This window comes from Podarcis raffonei, chromosome 9 (genome assembly GCF_027172205.1).
Source record: "Podarcis raffonei isolate rPodRaf1 chromosome 9, rPodRaf1.pri, whole genome shotgun sequence".
Classification (NCBI taxonomy): domain Eukaryota; kingdom Metazoa; phylum Chordata; class Lepidosauria; order Squamata; family Lacertidae; genus Podarcis; species Podarcis raffonei.
The window spans coordinates 54,185,761-54,205,013 of record NC_070610.1 but is presented as its reverse complement, the minus strand read 5'-3'; the positions used below and the strand labels follow the sequence as shown (position 1 = coordinate 54,205,013).

The 19,253-nt window shown below is 41.9% G+C and overlaps 1 protein-coding gene across 8 annotated transcripts in view; it reads right to left on the bottom strand.

Annotated features, from left to right (window-relative positions):
• The window catches only part of LOC128421199 (bifunctional heparan sulfate N-deacetylase/N-sulfotransferase 4), a 125,451-nt gene extending 106,782 nt beyond the window's left edge, over positions 1-18,669 (bottom strand). For 3 of the 8 annotated variants that reach the window (XR_008332258.1, XM_053403624.1, XM_053403620.1), the window contains exon 1: positions 18,095-18,666. Coding sequence is in view for 1 of the 8 variants with exons in the window: in XM_053403624.1 (XP_053259599.1) it covers positions 18,095-18,127 (33 nt within the window). In the remaining 7 variants the exon portion in view is untranslated. Of the gene's footprint in view, positions 1-11,394; positions 11,538-18,094 lie in introns of all 8 variants that reach the window. The other 5 variants (XM_053403618.1, XM_053403617.1, XM_053403619.1 and 2 more) reach the window with 4 other exon arrangements.
• Positions 18,670-19,253: the final 584 nt, after the last annotated feature.

Here is a 19,253-nt window from a genome sequence, read left to right as displayed (position 1 = left end):
CCCTTGACCTCATTGAACTTTGAACCCCAGAGATGACATCCCTTGATGAAACTGGCTCCCTTAATATCATAGGTCTCATGCTCCTCAGTGCCTGTTGAGTGTGAAGAGTAGGAGCTGATTCATTGCTGGTGGAGTTCTAGGCTCTAGGCCAGAGGACTATCCCTTTAATGCTTCAAAAGAGGTGAGTGGACAGAACTTGGGAGAGATAAAAGGCTTCAGTTTAACCCCAGACCTCGCTGGAGCCAGTTGTCTGCTTAGAGATACCTAAGATCCTGCAACTTTAGATCGATCCTAATCTCTACTTCCTTGATGAAGCATTCATCATATCCCATGGACTTTTGTTCAGGACAGTTTATCAACACTGCATATACTTTCTCTTTATATAGGGGTGATGCTAGTCATGTGGTTAAACTAGCCAGAAACCACTGCATGGGATGCATGCAGAGAGAGCTTATGGACTCAGCCTTTGCGGCTGAAATTTTTCTCTGCTGTTAATGAGCAGTTATGGATTCCTCCATGCATGCCTGTGCCACACATAGCCTTCTTCTGTCTCAGATTCTCAATGCCTAGCTTTTCAGGCTGAGGATGCAGTTGAGCCGTCAAAGACAGAAGTATGCACAAATGAGGACAGTTGGGGAGATAGATTCCGTTTCCTGTTATTTTTTTTTGACCATTGTGAATGTTTCATTATATAAGGACCGTTGTACCAATTATGAGCATTTATAGCAATTATTCTTGAGAGGCAGCAAAGTGCAAGGCTGCAGACTACATCTCTTTGTCAGAGGTAATAGCTGGTCTTCAACAAAGTTTCACTCAGAGTAGAAACATTAAATTAATGGACCTAACTTAGCCATGTCGATTCATTTCAGGAGGTGGATTTCAATGTAGCGTTAACTGGGATATGCATGTGCAGAATGAGGTCTGCTTGCACACCAGAATTGCTCCCCTACATTTCTTCTGCAGGTTCCCCCAACTCTCCAGAGCTAGTTTTGGGAGCACAGGGTGCAGGTGGAGGAGAGGCAGGACAATCCCATTGCATGAGAGAAGCTTGTTCCATGCATGCAACAAGTTAGTTGAATCCAGCCTAACGGGTCTACTCTAACATAAAGTTAGTTGAATGCCACCATGTATAGCAGCTGTTCCCAGAGGGTTGGCTATGGGTCCATGTGGCTCTCGCATTGACTTAACTGTATTTGAAGTGTGTATTTGGGTGTGTTTTGTAGTTTGTGACTGTAAACCTGTTGAAGGTTTGGTGCCAGAGATCGATGGCTGATGAGCAGCCACACATCTGGCACAGAGCACAATCTGGCACAGAGCTGGGCATGTTTAGCCTGGAGAAAAGGAGGTTAAGGGGTGATCTGATAGCCATGTTCAAATATATAAAAGGATGCCACATAGAGGAGGGAGAAAGGTTGTTTTCTGCTGCTCCAGAGAAGCGGACACGGAGCAATGGATCCAAACTGCAGGAAAGAAGATTCCACCTAAACATTAGGAAGAACTTCCTGACAGTAAGAGCTGTTCGACAGTGGAATTTGCTGCCAAGGAGTGTGGTGGAGTCTCCTTCTTTGGAGGTCTTTAAGCAGAGGCTTGACAACCATATGTCAGGAGTGCTCTGATGGTGTTTCCTGCTTGGCAGGGGGTTGGACTCGATGGCCCTTGTGGTCTCTTCCAACTCTATGATTCTATGATTCTATGATTCTTTCATCTCTGGGTCTTTCATTATAAAAAAGACCCAGTCCCATGATTCCCTTTTATGCCCATGCTCATGTTTCCAGAATTTGCAAATCTAATGATTCTGTTCTGAACCACTTCTCTTCTCCTAAGTAATATACAGACTGAATACTGAAACAAAACTGTGGCCAGCGCCTAGACAGTTTCCAAGATACTACAACTCAATACATTAAAGAGTATCATTGGGATTTGAAAATGGGTTTTGACTACATTTGGACCATGTGTCAAGTCATTGCTCTGAGCCAATTTGATTTAATTGAATTTTGCAAGTAACTTTTTTTTTTTTTGTGAGACACTATCAAATGCTTTTCGGTGAAGTCTATATATATTACATTTACAGCTGTTTTTGTACTGCTGCCAGCAACACAATCAAGTTTCTGAGGTATGATTTGCTTTCCTCTTTCAGCCAGGAGACCTGCATTAATGCAACATTAAGGTAGCTCTGTTAAAAATAAAAAGAGCCGGGCGATGCAAATTCAGAGGCTCAAACAGCAGCATTAATATGCACACATACTCAGTGGGTTTTATGGCGCACAGCTGGTGACTGAACAGCGATGGTAAACTAAAAGCAAAACAGGAAAAATATTATCGATGTGATAGATAACTCTTTTATTTTATTTGTCTCCCACTCCTCATTTCTTTACTTATCCTTATCCCTTGCTTTTGTATCATACAGTACTCAAGAACGCAGTTAACCACCTCTCTGTAGCCAGGTCTCCTGGGACTAGATAGCATATGATGCCACATATCCTCTGCTGGGATATGATATAAATCTCCTTTCCCCTGCAAGCTCTTTGCATATGCCAGGGTTTACAAAGAGCATGGGATTAGAGCCAACAATAAGTGCAATGGGAAATAGATACCCACATACAAACATATTAAGGAATTCATACATTTGGTTCCTCTCAGTTTCTCATTTTTCAATTCCACATTTCCATATCACTTTTGTGACTTAAAAAATAATCCTAATGAAACTGCACCTGCATTTTAATGCAATTTTTACTACTTACATTTTTTAAATGCAATTTTGCGTATAAAGACATTTCTGCAAAGCAATTTCCCCTATTGTAATGCATTTGCATGTTATTTTCTCTAGCACGTATTTGTATGTAAGTAAATTTTTATTTATACCCCGCCCTCCCCGGCCAAGACCAGGCTCAGGGCAGCTAACATAAAATATCAAATACATTAAAACACAATCAAACAATTGATTAAATTGCAGCTTAAAATTAGAATCAGGATAAAATTAAATGACTGCCCATGAATTACAACCATAGAGGTCGGGAACCTCAAGTATTCATCAGGGCCAGCTATGTTGGTCCCACATGAGCCGATAAAAGGGCCAAAGAGGTAACTTACAGGGTCCCATAGAGGGGGGTCAAACTGGGCCCAGACTGAAGGCCAGGCAGAACAGCTCCGTCTTACAGGCCATGAGGAAGGATGTCAAGTCCCACAGGGCCCTGGTCTCCTGCAATACAGTGTTCCACCAGGCTGGGGCCAAAGCCGAAAAGGCTTTAGTATATTTATATGCACATTTTTTGAACACATTATTTGGCTGGAGAACTGCATTGCGTAATTTGTTTCAAAGACCGTTGTGTTTTGGTTTGCATATGAATTTGGAATGTGCACTTCCCAACCTAGCATGCTGGGGATGCAGTGTGCAAACAGAGCTCTGTATTACCAGAAGCTGTCCTTTTATCTCCTAAGAGTTGTGGATTATTTGGGGTATATGACAGGAATCCCCACATCATGGAAAAGAAAGAGCGCCATCTCAGCTTGCAAGAAGTTGTGCTGTGCACATAGGAACCCTGCAAAGTTTTGGGCCACACACACAACATCCAGCAGCAATATGTCCTAATAAAATGTTTCACCAAGGAATGTAGAATATTTGTGATAAAGAAGATATGCACTTAAAGTTAAGCTGCACATGGAACAATTAATGGTATTACTAGACCACTGTTGTCTAGTCCTTTGTAGCCAGTTTGGCTATCTCAGCCTGAGTAGAAAATCAGGATGTGAGATAGAAAGAGAAATATTTTTCCACACATTTTTCTCTCCTCTCTACAACACTCCAGTGTTTTGATTTATAGTTGCTTTAGAAAAAGAAAAATCAGATTCAAGAGACATATGTCTTGTTTGACCATTGTGGATTACTCTTAAAGTGCAGGTTTGCAGGACTACTTCTACTTAAACTCTTCAGAAATCATACCTCATTAATGAGGCATAAATTAACTTTTGCTGTGTGCATAGCTTAATACCATGCACTCCACGGCTGATCCTTCTGTATCACAGGAAAGAGGTGGTAAATCTGAAGTCACAACCAGCACTGTGATACACAGGATAAATCACCACCACCACCACCACAAATTGCACTTAAAATGTTCTAAGTATTGTAAAGAGATAAAAGGCCACGTCACTCACGGCAAGCTCAGACTAGCCTTCCCACACCATATATTTAAAGCACAATAAAAACACATTGAAAGCATCTTGGGAACTGTAGCTTGTTAACTGTACTTCTGTAATAGGAAACAACAGTCTCCAAGAATCTTTGGGGGAAAGCTATGTGTTTTCATTGTCTTTTAAATGTATGTGGTGGATGTGATCTCATGATACAAAAGGGGGAAAAAGGAATGATAGGGGAGAGAAAAGCAAGCATTAACACAGAGTGTTTTTTCTGGCAGGGAGGGAGAAACTGGGCTCCTTCAGCTGCTCCTTCTCTGGTCGATAGATTTTTTAAAATAACCTTTGCAATGTGCCTTATTTTACTTTCTGGTTTTGTATTGCACTGTCTTATGTTTTTAAGCTTCCTGGTGTGGACTGCACTTAAAAAGAGAGCCTGTCAATGAATTCATGACGATAGATGGGTCCATACTGATCTCCTTGCCATGGTGGTCTTTCTGGGAGGCAGCAGGTGCAACTTCCCAGCGACTCTTGGTCCCCTGGCCTGTAGTGTATTTTCCTCCTGTTTTGCAGACCCAGGACAAGAGATCATAGAATCATAGAGTTGGAAGAGACCACAAGGGCCATTGAGTCCAACCCCCTGCCAAGCAGGAAACACCATCAGAGCACTCCTGACATATGGTTGTCAAGCCTCTGCTTAAAGACCTCCAAAGAAGGAGACTCCACCACACTCCTTGGCAGCAAATTCCACTGTTGAACAGCTCTTACTGTCAGGAAGTTCTTCCTAATGTTTAGGGGGAATCTTCTTTCTTGTAGTTTGGATCCATTGCTGCGTGTCCGCTTCTCTGGAGTAGCAGAAAACAACCTTTCTCCCTCCTCCATGTGACATCCTTTTATATATTTATAGATAAATGCCAAGAGTTATATAGATGTGGAAAGAATAAGTGAAAACTTCCCTAAATCCTGGGTTGTAATACGAAGGCATTTGTCAACTAAGCCAAAATCGTGGTCATAAATTTTAATGGGTCTGTTCTAAGTAAAACTGAGCTGAATACCACCCTTTTAGATTACATGCATTTTTACATTTCTTTAGTTGATTTTACTTGGCTAAACAAAATGGGAACTGGCAATGTAACAAAATCCTAGTGCCTTTGAAGTAACGGATTTGGGCTGTGCATCATTTTCTGTGTGCACATTCAGGACTTGTTTGCCTTTCTGAATGTAGATAAAACTCATGACAATGTTGGGGAAAGCAACTGAAGTTCATTGATGTGCTTTGGCACTCAAAAGACTAGCTCAGGTTAAATTTGCCATTTCTTTAGAAGAGATTTGCCAATGATTACCAAGGTGTTTCAGCTCTCAGCGCATGTGTGAATCAGCGCTTGAATTCTACTGCCTGGCACTTTTGTGGTGCACTAGAATCTTACAGTGTTCCATTACATGCTGTCTATGTATATGACTACAGTGGTCTGTAAAATGGTTGGGGCAGCAGGGATATAAAAGTCCATAATGCACTAAAAATATCACAAATGCAGCATGAATGCAAAACTCCACAAACCACTAAACATTTATGGTAGCAAAGAGATTGCATTTCCCTTTACAGCATAAAGTTTCCCGAACTTCTACAAACAGTTCAGCTGTGTTGTGTTTCCAGGGTTAAAGCTGGTGCGGCATTCCTGCCCCACCCGCTGGAATGATGACACTATTTGAAGCATCTTGCAATGGTTGCTTGAATACAAACACAAAGCAAATTAAAAGGATTTCTTTTTAATTAAAACAACAACAACACACTGATAGTGAATACAGAAAGAGTCAGTGGGCCTGGATTGGGTTCTGTTCTTAGTTGTGTCAGATAGCCGAGATTATTATTTCTTTGTCCTTCAAACTGACCAATTTGTTCATGGAGCAACAACCCCATTTTTTAAAAAAGCAAAGTTTGGTTCGTCATGCACCCTTTTTTGAGTAAATCCCATGGAAATTAGTATATGGAAAAAGATTACATTATGCATGAAAATCCATGTTGGTTTCTCAAGAAAAAAATAACCGAGTAGAATACTAGAGTCCTCCACAAGAATTTTTTTGGGGGTGGGATTTTACAAAACATTTTGAATTCCAGCACAGTATTATTTTCCGCATATTGTTTTATGAGAACCACTTTATAAGCATGGTGGTGTAAGAAATTGCTACATAATAGGAGGTCTAAAGTCTTCATTCAAATGATTGAATGAGCTCTTGCACTTCTAAACAAACCTGGGTCATCAGTCCCCACTGATTTCAGTAGGTCTGAAACCAGATAAACTAATGTACTTCCACTTCAATGATTTGTAGAGAGAGCTGTATGAAAAATTCCCTATACATTTATTTATTTATTCTAATGTGTACATCTGTAAAGACTTTAAGATTATATGCATTTTTATATTACTTTGGTGGTTTTTACATGCTCAAGACATGGGCAAGGGCAATGTTACAAAATGTGAGAATCTTTAAAGAAGGGATATCAATACACCATGTACCATCAACTTCTGTGTGCTGTAGAAGTGGCACATTCAGTACCTGTTGCCTTTTTCTAGCTATGATTGCTCTTGCAATTACATTTCTATGCAATCCTTTCAACATAGCTTAGGTCAAGCAATGACTCGTTATATGAAGAATTCTTTTGTGGCGCTATGTGAAGGAAAAGAGGCAGATACAATAAATGACCTGTTCTTTTTCCACCTTAAAAGAAAAAAAAAATGTTTATTTATTTATTGCCTCAAACCCAAGGAGGTTTACAACGACATGACCAAAGTAAACTTACAGTAATATTCAAAGTGACAATTCAAAGGCAGTGATACATAAATATCCAAAAAGTTAAAACATCCAGCTTCTCACATAAATGCATGATATATGACCCACCATTAAAAACAACCCAGCAGATGAGGAAACACCACCAACCAAATGCTTGGCAGTCAAGGACTGGTGCTGAAAAGAGGACCATGTTTATGAAAGGCAGCATCCCTGAAGAGAACACTCCATAATTGGGGGCCCACTATTAAGGAGTCCTCTGTCTTATAGCCACTCACTGTACTTTTGCTGGAGGATGGCCACCAATGATTTCCTAAGGGTCCAGACGGGTTTATGCAGAGAGATATGTTCTAGAAGGTATGGGTTTGTAACTCAAATCCAGCACTTTGAATTGTGCCCCCAAATGTATTAGAAGCCAATGCAGTCATGCCAGAACTGGTGCTATAAGTCTGAACTGCTGGTCCTCATTAGCAATCTGTCTGCAGAATTCTGTACTAGCAGATGTTTCTGGACAGGCCCACATATAATACATTGCAGTACTCAAACCAGAAGGTTTCCTGAACATAGATAATTAAAACTACGTTACCCACATGCTGGCTGTGGCCTTTTTAAAGACACTGTACACTACAGGGACCACTTGGATCACCAATGTTAGTGATGAATCCAGGGGTATTCTGCAAGCTGCAACCCTACTCCATTGGGGGGAGGGCAACTTCACTGAAGACCCCGCTGGCACCACACTGCCAAAAATCTGCAGCCACCACCATCCCATCAGCAGATGCTTTGGGGAGACAACATAGACTTTTTAAGTCAGGGTGGCTAAATATGGCCCTTCAGATGTTGTTAGACTCTAATCAGTCCTTACTCCTAGCATGATGGGAGTTGTAGTGCACATCATGTTAGGCACCTCTAATTATATACCTGCTGGGATTGTGGGAGTTGAAGTCCAACAAATCTGGAGGGTCACAGGTTTCCCATTGCTATGTTATATGTGAATTTACACTAGGGATGGAGGGAAAAAATGATTCTGTTTGCATTTAAAGGCAAACTGACCAAATTTGCATGTTCTAAAACAAAACAGGAACCAAAACCCAGCCATTCTTCAAAATTTGCACTTCTCCAAATTTTGCAATGCAGTTCTGCAACCAAGTGTACAAACATGAATATACTAGGGTGAATTGTACATCAACATGCATATACTGATGGAAAGAATGTAAAATTATGCTTTATAAGAGAGGAAAATAGTCTGCAAAAATGTGAATATTGGGATAAATTCACACTAAAATGCTGATGAGTTTTCATTTTTTTTTTAAATGCAAACTGATGTGGAAATGTAGAGCACTGAATTTAAGATTGGGAAAAGGAGAAACAGAGCGAAAACAACATTGAAAGATTTGCCAGGCTCAACAGACAGCAAAGCTTAAAACTCCCACCTCTTACGATTCTTGCTCTGTAACTTATATGGGGGAAACGTAGCAGGAAAGAGGGAATCTGCAGAAATTTGGCATGGCAACTTTACTTCAATATACACAGGCTAGGATCCAAAGAGACATTTTCTGGATATTTGTGCTTTTCCAAACAACTTCTCCATATGTGGAGTTCTTCATCCTTCCCCCCCCCCCAGTCTCCCCCACAAAGCAGTTATGTCAATCAATGGATTAAGAGCAATGTGATGTTAGTGGACATCAGCACCTGGATGCACAATTCAGCCTTTTTTTTATTCCTCTCCAGCTAGCTAGCAGAAGAGCTTGTTTCACTAAAATGAATGGGGGTTTTGTGCATCCGGTTGCTAATCTGAAAACCAGGCAATCAAAAAATGGGTGGGAGGTGGGGAATTGTTCACAACTACAGAACAACAATATCTATATCAGAAATCAAGCAGGGCACATTACCCTGTATATTTACTTCTCCATTTAACACTAGCCTGGTTTCCAAGTTGCACAAAGTAATAATGCTGCTTTATTCCTCACTATTCCTCACAGTACTCCACATCTAGAGTACTGTGCACAGTTTCAGACATCACATTTTAAGGATGTAGACAGCAGCAGGGGTGAGGCCACAATGCTGGCTTCTCAGCAGTAGGAGGGGCAAGCCAGAAGCAAGTTCAAGATGGTGGGGATGCACCAGCGGAGCCAATCCAGCATTCCCACTGGTGCACCTGCACAGCCCTGACCTCGCTGATGGCTGGCCCTTCCCTTCCTCTCTCCCCATGAACAACAGCAACACTGCTGCTGGGAAGCTAGAACTGCAGCTCCACCCTACTGGGTGAACCACTTCTGGATTGGTAGATTGGAACAGGTTCACTGGAGGACAGCGAAGACGTGGAAAATAACTGATCCCAAGGGTCCAATTGAAGTGTTGGGGTGCAATTCAGGCTGTAGGCTGACATACCTTAATGAGAAGGGTACTGAGAGAAAAACATCTAACCTTCCTATACTGTCCTAGTTGTGCAGACCTATTGACCTTCCTTCAGTGACACCATCAGTGCTGCTGACCTCATTTCCTGCTTCCTCTTCATCCTCACCCTTGGAAGAAGAGACACCAAAGCAATCATAGCTCTTTGTATCTCCACCTTAGTTAGATAGAACTAATATCTTTTCTATCAACTATGTATTTTCCTGAATACATTTTTCTTTCTTATTTTCCAAATCCAGAATCTCATTGTGATTATATCCACGGATAAAATGTGCTCCTCCAACTGGGATTCAGTTAAGCGTCCAAGCTGCATGTTAACTCTAAACACCAACAGGGCACAAATTATAGGAAGGTCAATTTCAGTTGAACATTAGGAGGTGCATTAAGCAGAGGGGTGGAGGGAAGATAGCCACATGTTTGGCATATGGGTTTCCTACACTAAGTTGGAAGCGATTTCCTGCCCTGCATGCCCCGCTCCAACTCTAGGGTTCTATGTGTTTCTTGCATGTGGAATTCTGTCTTTTAATTAACTAAGCAGAATGTGTATTTGTCCCCCAGGGGCTAAAAAGAAATGCTTGCCGCAGAGAACTGGCTGAGAAGAGGCTCAGACATATGGCTAAATTACCCCTCCAGGACAAGATACATCTTGCCAATGCAAGTCAGGATGCCTCATCCCCACTTGCTAACCTGTGCTTTGGGCCATGGGCTATTAGGCTTCTGGTTACTGCACACTCCTGCTGTCAATGTTTGTGCACATACCACACCCTATTACATTTCCAACTCCTTGAATGATAGAGGCATTCTGAGTGCATCAACATTGTGTTGGGCTGCTGCGTTTCCCAGCACACTCTGGGGTGTTATTAAAGGATGCCAAATGTTCTCCTTCACACATTCCATGGCATTCAAGAGCTGATGCTTTGTTCTCCATCTCCTTGTCTATCAGGATTTGTGAAAACTGCAAAAACAACACTTCACTTGTCGCTTTGGACTTTAGACCGATTTCCCTAGCCGCAACACACAGGTCAATCTGTATTATGAACACTAAACTGCATGCAAACAAAGCATGTATACTGCACATCCTTCCTTCCCCCCACTTGCTGAAGTTGGTTCCTATTGAGCAGCCCTGGATGCCCCAAGATTCAAAGGTAAAAGTACACCACATTGTCAGAGTAGCCTTCCCACTATTCCAGCTATTATCTCACAAGCAATGGGGACTGGAATTTGTGAGCAGAGCAGAGCCCAGTAAGGCTTACATGTTGCATCTTCATCTTAGTGCAGCTAACATCTGCCAAACTGTCAGTGTTCATCAGGTTGAAACTGCATTCCTAAACATCACTAGCAACACAAATATGATACAGATGATCCTATATTAAAACTTAGAATAAAAAAATCATAGAGTTGGAAGGAACCCTAGTTCAAACCCCTGCAATGCAGGAATCTCAACACACAATCCCCCATCCACAGTCCCCCAAGCACACTAGCAGTTTTATTGCTGCACAATCTTCTGCATTATGAACCTTCCTGCTTGTTCTGCTAAGTGGGGCCTGGACATCTGTCCCACCACTGAAAATGCGAAGAAGCAGAGAGGGGCCTCCTATGGAAAGGGTTGTAGCTCAATGGTAAAGCATCTGCTGTGCATGGAGAATGTCCCAAGCTCAACCCTTAGCATCTCCAGGAAGGGCTAGGAGAGAGCCCTGTCAGAAATCCTGAGTAAAAAATGTTCCCCATCCTTATTCTCAATGAACTGGAATATACACATGAATATAGCTGGTGTACCACTGACAAAGATTTCTGTGGTCATGGGAGCTTGAAAAAATGCTTTAGACAGAATTCACACATGCCTAATTCACATATTGTGTTAGGTATACTTTGTGCATTCATAAGAAAGGTTGACAGAAAGACTCCCAGAGCAGCCAATACCTCCTCTTCTGAAAACAACCTGTACATCAGCTCCCCTTAAAAAGATGGGTAAAAAACCCCACTCCTCCAAATTTACAGTTCAGAGAAGGGGGTGTTTTCATGACCATCTACTATTTCCTGAACTTGGAATGCTTGCTGACCTACTGTATTTTCCCATTGTGTCTTTCTGTACCCTTTCACTTCCCAACTCAGGTTCTGCTTTCTATGTCCAGCCTTTTTCTCAGGAAGTGGAGAAGAAACAGGTTGGTTTCAAAAATCTCTGGATCTGAGCCATCTCTAATGATGTGCTGCAAGAAAGGCAGAATGGGAAGCAGCCTCAGGTGGAACACCCTGAAGACGGCCCTCAGGCTATTCAGACGAATTTGGCGTCATATAATATTAATAGTCAGGAAGACTTTGGGACCATTTTTAACAAGACAAGAAAACTGTAGATGTAACCACCGCTCACCGTTAGTCATATTGAGATGGGGTCGAGGAGACGGCAAAGTATGATCAGGAAAAGAAAAAGTTATTCTTTTGCTTTTTGATGCACTCATGGGAAAACCTGCCAAGCCTTCTAAAATGTTCAGTGGTGCAGGAAGGTACCGTAGTTTTAGACACTGGGCTGAGGGCAGATCCACACTGTACATTAAGAGGATGTTCAACACACATTAAAAGCACATGATTTCCCCCAAAGAATGCTGGGAACTGTCGTTTGTCAAGGTTGCTGGAAATGGCTGTTTTGTGAAGGGAAAACGACCATACCCAAGATCCTTTGTGGAAATTATGGGCTTTAAATGTTGAATATGCTTTAAATGCATAGTGTGAATCTACCCTGGATGGCTTGATCCCCACCTATTTAAATTGAAATGTGAATACTTCAAAATGTGGTATGCCATCCGTGCAGTTTTTGAAGGTCCTTCTGCTCATTTTGTCAAATGGGGCTCTGGTCATTGGCCCTAAAGCGTCACAGCAAATACAAATAGCACATTAGGGGAACATTAGGGTCACTGCAGACAGCATGTTCTACATGGAGGGATATTTGCACAAAGCCCAATGCAATATGGTACCTCCTTTTCCAAGATACTGCTTTATGCATGACCCAATATTCAAGCACACACCATTGTGAGCATGAAACAGAACCGAGAATGAGACTAGTTAGGCAGAGAGGAGGAGCTTTGATTCAATATCTTATGTCACATGAGGCACAAATCAGGCAGCCCTGCATCCCTTTCCTGACTCCTGTAAAATTGCATTGTTGCCATACTCTCCTTGGAAATGGGGGGGGGGGGAAGGAGGCAATTTTGTTGTGAGGGCTTGCTCCATTCATGTTATTGAGTGGTCCAGCAATCACTCACTAGGATCCTTTGGAATGTGTGTGTGAGTCTGTGCATGTTATGTATTCAGTGGTCTGTGTTTGCCTGAGCTTGAGTCTGGACTCAGGATTCTGAGCCTCTGTGTTCTGATTTGAGACATGATATCCAATCACAGAACATTTCAGGATTTGGGCCATTGCCACTGGCCCTTAAACTCTGAGTTATGATTCACAGCGTGGGAATTTAGACTGCCAATCCCATTGAGAGTGGGAGTGGCCCAGACCTTCAGAAATGTACATAGACAGTTGCTTTGCCCCTGTTGCCCAGTTCTGTTAGTTCAATACAGGTTCTTGGTGTTATCACTGCATCTTGCTTCGTGGGAACCCACCTACACTTCGGTGCACACTGCACGTGTACTGCATCTCTGCAAACAGAGGATCCTGTGGAGTCTTGCAATATAGTCCTCCCTCAAAGAGGGAGACCTGTTGCAGTGAGACCTGGAAACTGACCTCCTGTGTTGTGGGTGGGTACATTGGACAGCTACAGTACCTGATTGGTAGGTCCCTTGTTGCTGGGTTTAATCTGGCCAATGGGGTGCAGTCTAAATGGATTGAGGGACCTATATATGCCTATGCACGTGACCCAGAGCTTCTTCTTTCGGCTCGTGCATCGGAACACCCGCCCACCTCTCCCTATATTTAGGGAATTTTGCGATTGACCTTGCCATGCCGCCGTATGTCATCTGTTGTTGGGACAGGGCACGGCAGGATTTTCCCCACTTGGCTGACTGGCTGTTGCCATTTGGGTTTTGCCTGCCGCATAGCAAATCATCACAACTTGTAAGGTTGTGGATAGGCACTGGTGAAGGGTATTGTGTTAAAGGAATCCAGGGACTCAACTTGGTTTGGTTAACCCCCAAGAGGGCGTTGTGCCTGTGCCTGAGTCCAGGGGAGCATCTGGGGAGTGGACATAGTCTGTTCCTGGCTTTCCGCCTACCTCAGGTGTTCACCCTTGGCTGACCTATGATAGAGCTCTGGGTCAGCGCTGCCTGCAAGGGTGCTGGGAGTTAGTCAAACCAGAACCTATGCAAGCACTCACTTTCTGTAATCAATAATGTTGTGGCCTAAATTCTGCCAAAAACCCAAATTAAAATTTGAGTCAAATGTGTTTACTTAGGAGGGGAGGTCTCTGGGTCTGAACACGCAAACAGGCCCTTCATACACACTGTGCCCAGCATAAATAATGACCATTTCACTAGGACTTTATATGCTCCAGAAATATTTGGAGCCATTCTGTAAGGTAGGTCAGTATGATCAAGTCCATGTTACAGATAATAAACATGAATATAATGGATAAAGGATGGGTCAGGTGTGGCTGAGAGGTACCACCTTGCCAAAGATAAGCGAGTGAGAATGCAGGTGAACTGAAATGTGAGAGAACAATTGCCAGCACATAACCACATCAGACCAAACAAGCAAAGGAGCAGGATGATCCTGCATGGATATGCCCACAGGTAAACATCTATTCTCTTAGCAAACTCCCAAGGAAGACTAACTTTACGCATTGGGTGGCATTCAACTCAGTGTTACTCAGAGCAGACTTACTGAAATGAATGAATCACTGAGTTACGGTTGTTCATTTCAATAGGGCTTTTCTGAGTAAAACTGAGTTGAATACCCCCCTTTACGTGCTAGATTAATGTTTTGCCAAACTAAGGCACAATTTAACACACATCACCTGCAGTCATGCATTTTAACAATTGCTCAGATTTTGGGTTAATATGCATGATATTCCTTTTTTTACACCACTCATTTTTATAGGTTAAACTCCATTCACTTATAAAATGATATTAAAGGACATTTGCGCTTCCTTTTTAAAAAATGGATATAACACTCTTCTGCATGTCTTTCACAATGTACCGCATAGGAGGAGGAATTTAAAATTATTATTAAGTACAGCTACACTAGCTTCTCATTAGGAGAAAAGGAACGCTTGCCAATATGAAATGGAAACTTTTCCGAGACAAAGCTAAGGTACAATAGTGTGCTTTTACATAATGTTTTAATGAAATTCAACCCAGAAAACATTCTTCTCAACAGCCATACCTGCCTAGTCTGGCTCACAGCCAGATACTAACATTCTCATTTTCTTAGCTGAGGTTCTGCAGAACTTGGAAATCAGAGATGATGGCCCAGGCATCAATGAGCTACCCAGGAGTGCAGCTCTCTGCTGTGTTACCCAGCAGGAGCCCAGGGCTCTGTTATCCGTCCATCCATCTACTTACCAATGCAAATATAGGTGTGTGTGTGTGTGTGTGTGTGTGTGTGTGTGTGTGTGTGTAAAGTCTAGCAGCATTAGCCACCTAATCCCTGTACTGGCAGCCTAAAAAATTATTCATGACATACTTCCTATATTGCAGTCAGCTTGCATTTCCCTACATAAGAGATTATTTCCATGTAGGAAAATGATAATATGTGAAGCAGCCCACCAAATGTTAGGTATTCAAATATTATATCCCTAGTAAATATGTTTGTGTTCCAGTCCTTGAATCTATTGCTTTAGAAAAGGTTATTAAATGACAATTCATACTGTTGCAGACTAATTTAAGTAATCATTAGATCAATAGATTTTCATGCAAATCGGGGGACAAAAGTTCTCCTCCTCCCAGTTTGTGGAAGTGGGATTGAGAAGTGAAGCATCAAATTGCTGAGAGCCACTTGAATCGCAGGTGGAACTGAGATTCTGACCTAACTCTGTCAATAATTTACCTACCAGGTATGGTAAATACTCGCTGTTAGAAAATGTTCACATTGGGTCAGAAAGAACATGCTCACTAAGCCTTTGCAATTCTCTGTTTCTTAGGCTGCAATCCTAACCCCACTAACATTGGAATAAGCCCCACTGAATTTAGCAGACTTTAATTCTGAGTAGATGGTTTAGGATGGCACTGTAGGGTATGCTCTTGCCCTGTAGCTATCCCAGGAGCATGATATGCTAAGGATTGCAACCAGGGGACTTATTTATTCCTTCATTGACCTCATTTTATTTTTATATGTGTTCCTCTAAGTGTTTTTGCTTGAATTTTTAACTCTATTTCAAAATATAATTCCGGGAAGAAGACAAATCCGAAAGCTATCATTAGATTTGACATCTCTGTAATGTTGGAAACATTTGCTGAGTTGAATTTCTCATCCTGTCAGACAACTTTTGAGAAGTTAAGTTATAATTGACCTGGAAAGGAAAATTATTTTAGGAATATTGGATGTGAGCCAAAGGAAGCCTATACTTTCCAAGAACACTTTCCTAATCATTCCATGCACAAAGCAATTCTAGGCATGTCTACTTGGAAGTAAATCCCACTGAGTTAAAGGAGACATATTCTCAGATAAGTGTGCTTTGTGCTGTTGCCCAAACTTTCAGCCTGTCTATATATATTCAAAATGCAGGATTATTTCCTGCAGTTTCTTTCTTTTGTGTGTGTGTGTGGTATGTACATTATATGCAATTTGTGTTTGTAGGTGTGTTAAACCTATGAAACAAATTTGTTAGGGGCAGTACGCTGTTTTTAATTTCTTTCTAGGTTTCACAGCAGCCTTGCTTGTGAGTAACAAATCTAGTATGGTCAACTTTGAAGGTTAGCAACTGGAGGAAATGCCCAGTTTCTGAAGTAAGGCATGATCACTGAGAATGATGATAAGTTTGATCACTGAGACAATTATGACAATGATGCCTTGCCATTGTCAAACCATCCAGCAATTATCACAGGGTTTATAGACCCATGAAGTTCTGATCAAAGTTGCCAGAGTTGAAATTGTGGGCTTTTAAAAAGCTTATATACAGACCATTTGCTTGTCATTAACTCTGATTTCCCTCTCTATATACAAATATATAGAGAGGGAAATCAGAGTTAATGACAAGCAAGCGGTCTGTGACTCAACCATTGCTATTTATATTTAAAACTAATTCACAGGCTTTGTTTTATTCTGTCAAACTGATGGGACAGATGAGAACTATTCAGTAGCATTATAGAAAGCCCTCACCCTGTGCCAGGTTGGCACTGAATTGTGAACATTTGCCTTTCTGGAGACTATAAGACATTACACATGTGCTGATAATCAAAGAAGCCCTAAACCTAAAGAGTGAAGGATAACTTTTAACATTTCTGCAGAGAGCTCAGCTTGGGAAATAGACAGTTTCTCTGACAACATTTAGAAAATTTGCAAGCAAAACTTTTCCATTGTCTTCCACGAGACTTTGGCTTATATCAGCCCCTTTACTCTACCAGAGCTCTATTGACGTCAGTGAAACTGCTTTCAAGTAACATATTGGTCCTGGGCATCTTTACACACTGCCCTGAACAGATGACTTGAATACAAGGCTTACTGATTCAAAAGTTTCCTCTGTGTATAGCTTTTGGAGAGTCCAGGATCTTCTGCTGTGAATTAATTTCTTCCTAAGTATTCTTTGAAAGAGGACAGTTCTCAGGCTGTGTCCACTTACCTGGGAACAAGCACCATTTAACATTTACTTCTAAGTAAACATGCACAGGCACAGACTGCATGAGTATCAGGATCCAGGAATAAAATATTACTTTGCTTGGACCCTATACTTCTAAGGCAGTGTATATTAAGGGGCATAGAAGCAGGTTGTATGGGAAACATACAACACAAGTGGCTGTAGCTGCTTTCACTTCTGGCTTATGTGAAGAGTATGAATCACTTCTAGGAATGGCTCTGTTTTGAGTACTTCTTCCTGGCAGCAGGGTGACTGGGAGCCAGAAGATAAAGCAGCTAGGATGCCCTGTTTTTCTTGCTGTAACTCTAGAGCAGAAGGCACTTTCTCTTCCAGTCTCATTGCACTCCCGCCCCCGGCCCCTGTTTTCTCCCATACTTAAGCAATTGGTAGTGGCAAACACAGAACAATCAGTCTCTCTTAAATGTCCCGGACAGATGTTGTTCAACTACAAAAATCAGTGGAACAGAACAAATTTGCCTGGGCTGCCTTCCTCACAGATTAGTTATCAAGGGAAGAGCTTTAAATGGTTCAGTTTAAGGATCATCCCAGATAATCATAACTTTTTGATCTGCCTTTCTTGCCAGGCTTTTAATAGTCTCTTCTGTCAAAAAGTGTGGGGCAAAGAGCATGAAGTGCAAGTCCAGACTAAGATCCTCAACTTCGTTCCTCCCATCCCATTTCCCACCGTTTTCTAATTTGCTGCTAACTTATTCTACCCTTCTAACCTCGAGACAGACATCCATCAACAATCACCACAGTTATGCCTAGTGGATCGGAATACTTCAGCTTTGAAAACTGACTGAAAAGCATTTGGGTTTGTTTGGTTATGCTCCCCAGTTTCCCCACGTTAGACTTTGTGAATAGTGGGTGTTATTTGGCGATTTCCTCCATTCCACCAGGCTTCATATATACTACAGAATTATGTATATACATACAGTTATTCCACATGTACACATGCGCACCATATGTTTACAAGTAAATACACACAAAACTCATCTGAAGCCATGCTCTGTGCAAAGTATGGCGCAACTTACCCAAAGATAATTTATTTTCAAGTAACGGTCCATGAGGGGAAAGGAGAGTCTGGTGTTGAGACGTCTTCATCCAGTTCCCGGCAAGGCAGGAGTTGTTCCTTTTTTTGCGAATATCATACCCACTGCTTGAATAGTATCCCGGGAAGACTCCTTCTGCTGTGCTCCCTGTCCGCTGGATTCCTTTGGAACAGTCACATTTTATTTATACACACACAGTCCTTTTCGGAATAAGCAGCCAGCTGGAATGATTCAAACCTCTGTTCAGCACACCGTTAAAATGCAGCTTCCTTTTCGGACATAGGAATTACACCAGGGAGCAGTCACCGAACAGCAAAGAGGCAATGAGAACTACTTAATCACCCGAATACCAGCTGCTGCTGCTGCTGCTGCTGCTGCTACTCTGCCTCTTTCCTAGCTGTGCTCTTCCCTTTCTCCCTCCCTCTCCGCTCATGTCTACAGAACTATAAAGGCGGCTTTGGAGGATTATGATTGGCAGAAGCAGCCAATTCCTTCAGCTAATCATCCTCAAGGTTTTCAAGGACTAGAAGCTGTTGTGATGTCATTCAGACAGTGTGGGGTTACACACAAACACATTCCAGCAGAAGCTAATTCAGAGATCAGATGCATTCCGCTCACACCCTAGTGATTGATTAGCTGCTCCTGGAGGATTTGCATAATCTGTCATTGTACAGTTGGGCCACCTCCTTTATAAACCTGGCCAAATTAAATCCAGGAGTGGAAATGCCACTGGCTGCTTTTTGACATCTGCAGCCAAAGCTGTGAAAATAAAATCACAGAGAAATGGGGGGGGGGGGAGAGAAAAAAGTTTGAGAAGTGATTTCCCGAACATCAAAAACAGACAAGGTCTCACCCTTCCAGCACAGAATTCATAACGGTATTAGGACCACTTTAACCCAGAAATGTCACAAGGGTTGTAGGTTTAAAAACAAGGGGTGGGCACGCACCTCCTTTTCCATGTATTTTCTGTGCTTGGGGGGGGAGGAGTCAAGTTTTGATTTGAGAAACCCCAATTTCCTTGATTCTGATAAATTAAATGCACATTACATTTTATTTTTTTTAACTAATCATTCTGGTGCCCACTGTGCTTGCTTACTAGAGAGCAAGTCCCATTGAAATCAGTGGGATTTGCTTCTCAGTA